The sequence below is a fragment of the Miniopterus schreibersii genome (assembly GCF_964146895.1).
Source record: "Miniopterus schreibersii genome assembly, chromosome: 16".
In the NCBI taxonomy this organism is placed as follows: Eukaryota; Metazoa; Chordata; class Mammalia; order Chiroptera; family Miniopteridae; genus Miniopterus; species Miniopterus schreibersii.
The window spans coordinates 44,108,286-44,118,125 of record NC_138116.1 but is presented as its reverse complement, the minus strand read 5'-3'; the positions used below and the strand labels follow the sequence as shown (position 1 = coordinate 44,118,125).

Sequence of the window (9,840 nt, the reverse complement as noted above, 5' to 3'; positions counted from 1 at the left end):
CCAGTTGCTCAGTGGGGTTCTGGTGTCCCAAGGCTTCTCAAGTGAGACCTATACAGTGTAAACAAGCAATTAGGTAAGTAAGGTCATAAGAATATATCCTATGAAAACAGACGGGGAAAAAACATAAAAGTTAATGAGCACAGCAAATCATAAACCATTTTCTGAGTCTGCAAGACTGTCAGTTGAGAAGACTTTCAGATGCAAGGCTTTTGCTGGAATGAAACCAAGCAGGACAATCTGCTAGATCCTCTTTGTCTGCAGTTTGAACATCTCTGGTGATGTCATCAGGTGCTGAGTAAATTCTGTATGGTGTATACAGTTGCAGCCTTAGAAAAAAGTTTTAGTTCTCAATAATTCCTAGTCCAAAGATGGGAGGAAAATGAAACATTAATTTGGAGGGTTAAAGAAAACTAGAAGAATTCAGGAATCAATTCAGTTCGTAGGTAAAAAATAAAACTTTAAAGACAGTTAACTGCACTAGAGCTCAATGTCCACAACTGGGGATTGTGATTTCTTTTTTTGAAAAAATATATTTTTTTATTGATTTCAGAGAGGAAGGGAGAGGGAGAGAGAGATAGAAGCATCAATGATGAGAGAAAGTCATTGATCGGCTGCCTCCTGCATAGCCCCTGCTGGGGATCGAGCCAGCAACCCAGGCATGTGACCTGACTGAGAATTGAACTGTGATCTCCTGGTTCATGGGTCAATGCTCAACCACTGAGCCACGCTGGCAGGGCGGGCATTGTGATTTCTATTGAAACACAATTTCTCTCCCTAAAATTACCCTTATTTTCATTAAAGAGACTGTATTGAGTTCAGGTTCAATTTGGCCTGATTATTTTCATATACACAAGAACAGCAATTGATTACATGGACTCTTTTAAATCTGCTTTGCTGAACTCTCATAAGGAATCTCCAGCTTGAGGTTTAATCAGGCCCTCGGGTCAAATAAGCCAAGCCACACAGTTGATATCAGGCTTTGGCTGCAATACCAATAGGTTTGGGAAAATTCCTCAAGTTCTTGAGGTCCCCCAAAGTGTCTAGAGGTTCCTTCCTTGCCATCTCTCAGAAAAGCAACCTTCATTCCTTACCTGAAAAGACTGCCATGAACCATGTTGAGAAATGATAGTAAGAAGCTAGAGGAATTCCTTGACAGGTGGAATAAGGGAAACTGAGACAAAATAATTATACAAGGCCAAACAATTTGAGCAATTTACAGCCAGCTAATGAATCACAGTGTTTTATCTTCCCTAACCAAGGACACTTAGGAGCAAATGGTTTACACATTCCATATCATCCAGGACAGAATGGCGTAGGTCCTGGTTCCTCTTCAATGATGTTCTTTGAATATAAAACTAGCTAGAAAATAACCCCTGACTCCTCTATATGCAAATTTTGATGAATTAACATATTGAAGGACACACCTGAAAAGCTAATGAATATCCTGTTAAGATCTGCCCTGAGACCTCCCCTAGGATTCCCATGGCCAAGGAAAAATAAAAAGCCTTAAGACAAAGGACCCATGGCACGATCTTGGTAGAGAACACCCATGCCTTGTATATTTTCTCCTAACCTCTAAGGATCCCCATGATACTTGCAACCAGGGGAGCAGCGGGCAGTGGCAGCTCATCCCAGGCTTATCCCCTGAAGCTGTCTCCAAAGCGCCCTTTTTCTCTGACTTTCGCTTTTCTGTTGCTTCTTCTACCTTAAGCCTTTCCTTTGTTTCACTGTCCCCAGCTTTAATAAACATACTCTCAAAATTACCTGGACTTGTGTTGTGAAATCTTTCTCACAGAAAGTCAGGGACCTACACACTACCACCTGGCCTGAGGCAGATCCACTCTGGGCCTAGACCCCATTTGGTAACAGTTCGGCACCCCAGATGGGAATTAGACGTGTTTTCTCTTCTCTACTGTCCTAATTCATCTTTCCTGTTACTTCTCATTGTTGGTGTGTGGGAAACCTACCTGTCAGCTGTGGAGTAAATCCTTAGTCAAAATGTACCTCGTCAATGCTGAGATGGAAGGTAAGCCTGCCCTCTGGACACAAAGTCACCAAACACACAACCATCCCCAAGTGACACCTGGGTGGCTGGGTGAATCCATCCTCAGGGCATCTGTTGCCCTGATTGTTGGTAAGGCCACCCTCAGGAGATGGGGTAAAAACATCCACAGCACATTTCTCTACTCACACTGTAACTCCTGGTCCTCTATCTACAGCATTTATTACACCATTTTTAAAAACTTTATTCTTGTCATGCCACACCTTATCTTCTGTCACTGGGTTTCTCTTTCTCCTGTTTAAATAATTATTTGGGACACTACATATATAATTCCTTGAATTGGGGCTGTGAATTTTTTTGTTTCCACAGCTCATTCACAGCCTTTTAAGCTTTCATTGAGAGCCTTAATGAGTCTTCCTACTGGGTAATTAGAGATGGAGAATTGGTGGGTATAGAAAACCCCACACATTAGGTGTTGGAGTGGTGTTTAAAAACACAACATAGGTGCTTTCTCTTGGGATGGAGGCAGCTCACAGGGTGTGACATGGTTGGCTTCTTGGCTGGGCAGATCCCTGGCATTACTGTTCTGGGTGAGTTGGGCCAGAAGAGTTGGATCTGTGAGTGTGGTCATGTTGGGTCGGGTGGGGTGGGAATGTAGAATATGACTGGGCTTGAATGTGGAATTTCTCCCTCGTGTCTTCCGCTGCCACTCTGGACCTGGCTCCATGCATCAGTTCCTCCTGACCCTCTGTCTAGGACTTTTGATCAGAAGGGGGTGGGCATGTTGTCTCTAAATGGTTTACTTCCTTCTGAGAGACAGGCTGAGGAAAGGGGATCGAATACTGTTTAATTATTTATGTATTATTTTAGAGAGGGAGGGGGGTGCAGGGGGAGAGAGAGAGAGAAACATTGATGCCAGAGTGATACATTGGGCAGTTGCCTCCTGTATGCATCTGACCGAGGATCAAACCTGCAACCTAGGTATGTGCCCCAGGAATCAAACCTGTGATTTTCTGGCTCATAGGACAGTGCTACAACCAACTGAGCCACACTGGTCAGGGCACTATTTTTTTCAATTGCTTTATTTTCAAGAGACAGGTTTAATAAATCTGAATCATCCTGATAGGTACTAAGTGGCCTCTTGATTTATGATACACTTCTAGCAATGGCTCAGGCAGCAAATGCCACCTGAGGGAGAGGTTAGTGCGTTGAAGGCAAAGGGAGTTGGGGAGGGAGCAGTCTGAGCCTTCCTGAGTTTACTATAAGCAGTGACTTAATTTTTTCTCCTCTGTCTAGTCCTACACGCGAGGGGATTAATTTTAAACCCTCTACCCCGTTACTAAATAACAGGCACAGTGGGTTTGCCTGCCAGCGTGTTCCCAGCAGCAGCTGCTCACCCATGAACACTTCTGGAAGGGCTAAGTGTCCTGGTTAAACTCCAAATGCATTGCAAATCCACAGGCCATGTCACTGAGATACCTGCTCGGCTGCACACTGATTTAATCAGTGACCGAATATCAAGGCGGAAGGACCCGATGGCATCTGATGGAACCCAAGCCATCGCTGCCACCGACAAGGGGGACCTGGGGTCAGATCTGGAACTAAATCCCAGCCTTGTCTCTTACGTGGCAGTGAATGACAGGTGGCTCAGCCCCCTGGCCTCTGTTCCTGACTGTGATGTGACATCACCTGCGTGGGCTGCCGAGCACAAAAAGGAACAGTGTACAGAAATCTAAGCACTGTCCGCAGCCTCAGGCGGGTGCTTGTTAGACATCAGATGGTCCCTCCACAGTCCTAAGAAGACCACGGGGACCCAAAAGATGGTCAAAAGTCTCACTGGTCTAGAAAGAGAATATTTGGTGACGGATCTTTATTGCCCAACATGGGGCCAGGACTGTGTGGCTGGAAGTCCCAGGTCCTTCTTGCTGCACTCACAGCCCATTGGCTGCAAAAGGATGCAGCTGCTTGTCCAGGTGGTGTGCTCAGAGGTGAGGCATCTGTCCCCAACTCTCCATGCTCCTTTTTTTTAAAAAAATCCTCACCTGAAGACTTTTTTCCCATTGCTTTTTAGAGAGAGTGGGGGAGGGGGAGAGAAGGAAACATCAATGTGAGAAACACATCAAATGGTTGCCGCCACATGAGCCCTGACTGGGGCCAGGGATCAAACCTGCAACTGACGTACGTGCCCTTGACTGGGAATCGAACCTGCAACCCTTCAGTGCGCTCGCCGGTGCTCTAACCACTGAGCCACACCGGCCAGGGCCCTTCATGCTTCTTACAGGAACTGAATATAAGTTGAGCTACCCATTAGGTAACTAAATCCTTTCTGGGGCTATTCTGGTTGCCTTTGGATCCATTAAACCTTCTTTATTTTTCCAAAACCTCCCTCTGAATTTAAGGAGGCTCCTTCCTCCTCCCTCCCTCTCAGTTCTCCCCAAGGGGGAGGGGTGGGGGCGGGGGAGCCGGGCCGCACTTTGAAGCAGTTTCCCTGCACAGCCACACCCCACCCATGGGCTAGAGATGCCATGGGCTTGCTCGGTTTAATGATCAATTTATCCCTGCCTGGAAGTCCTATTTGATCCAGTTTGGCCCCCATTCCCTTCGGCCCGGAGAAGGCAGCTGCTGCGGGATGGCAGTGGACAACTCCACCAGCGACCCCCACACCCCGAGCTCGCAGCTGAGCTTGGCTGACATCGTCGTCATCGCCGTGTACTTCACCTTGAATGTGGCCGTGGGCATATGGGTGAGAGGACTGCGCCGGGCTGTGGGAACTGGGAGGCAAGTCCCTGGGGCACTGGCCCCCCGGGGTCCTGCTCCCAGTCCTGGGGTAGATTCTTCAGAGACCTTGACCAACTTCCTTTCTCTCTTTGGGCAATGGATCCTCAAACCACAAAGTGAGGAAGAGGAAGGTCCCTAAGGGACAGGGTTATGGGAAGCTCATCGGGCTTTTATAGGGCCAGGGGCCAGCATGTCATCTTCGGGCCTCCGTCTCCTCCACGTTGGTTGGGCTCGTGGGGCGAACATCTACCTGAACAACAGAATCACAGGGGTTCCCGTCTATATGCCAGACCTGCTGTGTCAGAATCCAGAGGTGGGGAGGGGCACTTGGGGCCTGGGTATCTTTGATTTTTAACAAGCTCCCCAGGGCATCTGTGTTTGCTTCTTGGCCCAATTTGTGAGCCAGTTTCTCTTGCCCTTGATAAAAAAGAGACCTGATCAGAGCCCATCACAGAATCCAGTGGAGTGGAGGCCCCTGGAGTGGAGGGCCGTGCAAGTCACCCATGTTTCCACAGCTTCAGGCAAAGGCCAGCCTCACTGCAGGTGAACTGGGGGCTTGGGGATCCGGATTTCACAGTAAGCCCCAGGACCCTGCGAACAAGGGTGGGCTCCTGTTTACTTGTGATGCTGATCTCTGAGGCTTGCCTGACAAGGAGGTGCATACAGCAGGCCAGCCAGCTTTGGGTCTCCAGAGGCTGAGCTGCCCTCCGTGTAGCAAGAGTCCCAGGCCAGTGTCTTTGAGCCCTGACATGTGTGGTCTTCATCTCCTGGGGAGAAAGAACACCCCTTCTTATCTTCTCGGGTCCTGGCGTGACTCTGGGGAGGGGAGAATGGTGTGTCCCCTGCTCTGGCATCCTAGGAAGTTGCTTGGCTTTCTGGGCCTCGGGGTCTTGATCTATAAGATGGACACACCACCTACCTTGTCCTTAGTCCCCAGTCCCTGACGTGGGGGGAGGTCTACCTAAGAGATTCACATGGGACTGGCCCCTGCTGCTGATGCTTCCATAGTAGTAGTGGGGGGTGGAGTGGTGGCAGCTATGGTGGTGGTCATAGTAGCCATTTGGTAGCAGTAGTGGTGGTGGTAGTGATAGCTGTGGTGGTAATTGTGGTGTTAGTTATGGTGGTAGTAGTGTTGGTGTTGGTAGTGGTTGTGGTGGTAGCTGTGGTGGTGGTTGTCGTGGTGGTGGTTGTGGTTGTGGTGGTGGTTGTCGTGGTAGTTGTCGTGGTGGTAGTTGTGGTTGTCGTGGTGGTTGTCGTGGTGGTTGTCGTGGTGGTAGTTGTGGTTGTCGTGGTGGTTGTCGTGGTGGTAGTTGTGGTTGTCGTGGTGGTTGTCGTGGTGGTTGTCGTGGTGGTAGTTGTGGTTGTCGTGGTGGTTGTCGTGGTGGTAGTTGTGGTTGTCGTGGTGGTTGTCGTGGTGGTAGTTGTGGTTGTCGTGGCAGCCGTGGTGGTGGTGGTGGTGGTGGCAGTGGTGGGGTGGTTGTGGCGGTGGTGGTGAGTGGTGGTTAGAATAACGGTGGTGATAGTTGTGGCAGTAGTAATAGCAACAACAACAGGAGCAGCAGTTAAAGTTGATTCTTTTGTTATTAAATTTTAAATCACAGTGGTGGCCGTCTTGAAAGCTGGTCGCTAATCCTGACTGTCTCTAGGTACTTGGTGCTTGTTATTTAACCTCCTTAGCCTCAGTTTCCTCAAACACACCAAGGGGAAGTCTGTGCAGACCACCTCCCTGGGCTGTCGCAAGGAGAACAGGGGCCAGCGGGTGTGAGTACCTGGTGCCAGCCGCAGCGGGCAGCGCTCCTGGGAGAGCTGGGGACTCGGGAGGAGGCGTGCGCCTGGCGCAGAATGGCCCACAGAGGCTTTCTGGGCGAGAGGAGGTGAGAGCGAGGCTGAGAGATCATCAAGGTCTCATGAAGGAAAAGGAGAGGGGAGACTGCTGTCCCGGCCAGCACCGGGGAGATTTAGTTGGAAGTGCACGCCTAAGGAAGGTGTTTTTGCCCTGGCCTGTTTGGCTCAATGGTTGGAGCATTGGCCCGTGAACTGAAGGGTCTCATGTTCGATTCCAGTCAAGGGCACGTAGTTCAGTTGCAGGCTTGATCCCTGGCCCTGGTCAGGGTTCGTGCAGGAAGCAACCAATTGATGTGTCTCTCTCACATCGATGTTTTTCCTCTCTCTCCCTTCCACTCTCTCTGGAAAGCAATGGAAAAAATATCCTCTGGTGAGGATTAAAAAAAAGAAAAAGAAAGTTATTTTGGGCATCTGAGGCCAGACCCTATGCTGCCCAGGGACGTGGGCCCATCAGCCCTTGCTGCGCAGGATCCACCTCTCCCAGCTCAGCCTGGCTATTGCCCAGGCAGTGTGGGCTTGTGAGAGTTCCCAGAGGCCATGCCAGCCCAGCTGGGTGCAACTGGCAGAGGGGTGTGAGCATATGCAGAAAAGAACAGGGCAGGGTGAGGAGGGTGCAGGAGCCAGATCCTACAGTGTTGTAGGTGCTCATGGCCCAGAGGCAGACGGAGCAAGCTGAGCAGGCACAGCTCTGCAAAGATGCTCTGATGGTGAGGTTAGAAGGGCCAGGGAGGGCCTTCAAGAATGTATTCCTGGAGGAGAGGACCCTGAGCTAAACCTTTGCATCCATTAGGGTATCTGTTGCCAATGACAAAAAATCTATTTCAAATGAGCTAAAACGCTGAAGAATATGTAATGGCATCCATACTGGAAAGTCCAGCAATAGTAAAGGCTTCAAGTACAGTGTGATCCAGGGGTTCACAGTATCATCAAGCTATGGCTGCATTTCAACGTGGTTTTCTTAAGCCTCCGCCTGTGTGTGCCTTTGTCCTGAGCCCAGTTTCCCTGAAGGAGGCTAAATGTCCAGCCTAGTGTTTGAGCCTGGGTTTAAATTCTGACTCTGCCACTTACTAACCAGGTGTCCTTTCACCTTGGTTTCCTTGTTGGTAATATGGGGATGATCATGGTACCTACCTCATATAGGTCAAGCACTTGGAACCAACTCTGCCACCGAGGGGCTCTCAGTGGACATAAACTAGGTGTACATGGCTGCTGGCAGCCCCAGAGCCGCAGCTTCCTCACCCACCTCCCAGGAGGCCAGGAGCAATCCCCGCTACACTCTGACTACAGCCTCTTAAGTCAGCGACTGCCCCTGAACCAGGGGTGACAGCCAAGGAGTGTGAGAGGCTTAGGGCCCCAGAAGCTGGAGATTAGGTTGGGACTACTCAAGCCAATTGCTGGGAAACGCTACACCCCTTTAGGAATGGAAAGGGGAGTAAGGAGGCAATTGGCAATGCCCACTATATCCTTGAAAGGTGAGAAGACATGTCAGGGAAAAGCATGGGTTAAGGCCAGAGCTGCGCTGGAGTTGTGCAGGGCACAGCCATCCTTGCTGAGACTGAGTCTCCCGGCTGCACTGCATTCAGTACAGCTGGATCACAGGACAGAGGGGAAATAGCAAAAGTCGAGGCTGGAAAAAAGCATGAAGGAGCCACATCAAAAGCTTTGAATAGCAGGTCCAGAAATTTTGGCTTAATCATCTTGAACATGGGATGTGGGACAATTTAAGTCAGGAAGAAAGCAGCCGATAGAGTGATTGATATTTTCTGATCTAGTCTTATGTTATGATATGTATGCTGTGAAGAAGGAATGCAGGATATGTATCTAAATACCCCTCCTGTGTCCCTCTTTTCAAATTTCTCCTGTTTTCAATTTTATATCTTTTCAATGTCTCTCATCCAGATAGTACTGAATGTGGGCTTGAAAAAGCTGCCTAATCACTGACCCTTATGAACACTATCAGATCCCAGGTGCCACTGTTAGAGTGTTACACGTATCAACTCACTAACCTCAGAAAAACCCTATGAGGAAAGAACTTTTATTAGGCCCATTGTTCAGAAGAGGAAACTGAGGCACATGGTTAAGTCACTTGCCCAGGCATTCTGATTTCAAATTTTTAAAATTCCATACCCATAGAGCACAAAATCTATACTCCCCTGAACAAAAGGCACGCAGGAACACTCGAGTGATAATTTGTTGAAATATATTGGAAATATAAACATTAGAAGCAAGAATCAAGGCCAAAGGGCTTTCAGATTCCTTGGCTCAAAGTCCTCATCAAGAGGCAAAAAAAGAAAGTCCAGCGTAGCTGCTCACTGAGGAATGATTTCAGGGAAGTCAGAACTTGAACTTGACCCTCATGGCCACAGTAACTTTCCTGAGGCTGTTTGGCCAGGAATAAGAAGCATGGAGGAGCCTGGCTCAGCCAGACACGTGACGCTGTAGTCAATGGTGGTCAGTGGGACACATGACACCCTAGTCAATGGTGGTCAATGGTGCTCATGGTCACCAGCTCCCTGTTGTGTCGGTGTCTATCTCTCACCCAGGGGGACTGGGCAATGGCCTGATTAATAGTTGTATTCATTTCATGGATGGGGCAAATATGCAAGATTTGGGGTGAGAGCAGGGTTAGAAATGATGAGTGAAAACATCTTGTGTTACTTGCTCACCAGCACCTCACACTCAGTTGACTACATTCATCATCCTACCTAAAATCCTTGGAGGAAACTTGCAGGGCATAATTTAAAAACCAATGCAATTCTTTAGTGTCTTTCCAAACCAAACCCCAGCAACTTCTCTTTTTTTTTCTTCTTTTTTAAAAAAGTTATATGTTATTGTTGACAGTCTTACAATGTCCCCCATTTTCTCCCCCTTTGCCCCGCTCCACCCCGCCCCCGCCCCACCCAGGCCTTCACCTCACTGTTGTCTGTGTCCCTGGGCTATGCATATGTGCATATGAGTTCTTTGGTTAATCTCTTCCTACCCCCTTCCCTCTGAGATCTGTTAGTCTGTTCCACGCTTCTATGTCTCTGGATCTATTTTGTTCATCAGTTTATTTTCTTTATTAGATTCCACATATAAGTGAGATCATGTGGTACTTGTCTTTTTCTCAATGGCTTATCCTCACTTAGCATAATACTCTCCAGGTCCATCCATGCTGTCCCAAAGGGTACGTGATCCTTCTTCTTTACAGCTGCGTGTATCCCATGGTGTGAATG

The 9,840-nt window shown here is 48.6% G+C and overlaps 1 protein-coding gene across 7 annotated transcripts in view; it reads left to right on the top strand.

Annotated features, from left to right (window-relative positions):
• Nucleotides 1–4,473: 4,473 nt before the first annotated feature.
• Nucleotides 4,474–9,840, top strand: part of SLC5A10 (solute carrier family 5 member 10) — a 66,538-nt gene continuing 61,171 nt past the window's right edge. For 5 of the 7 annotated variants that reach the window (XM_081162921.1, XM_081162920.1, XM_081162917.1 and 2 more), the window contains exon 1: nt 4,612–4,745. In XM_081162921.1, coding sequence (XP_081019047.1) covers nt 4,632–4,745 — 114 coding nt within the window. In that variant the 5' untranslated portion in view covers nt 4,612–4,631. Of the gene's footprint in view, nt 4,746–9,840 lie in introns of all 7 variants that reach the window. The other 2 variants (XM_081162918.1, XM_081162916.1) reach the window with 2 other exon arrangements.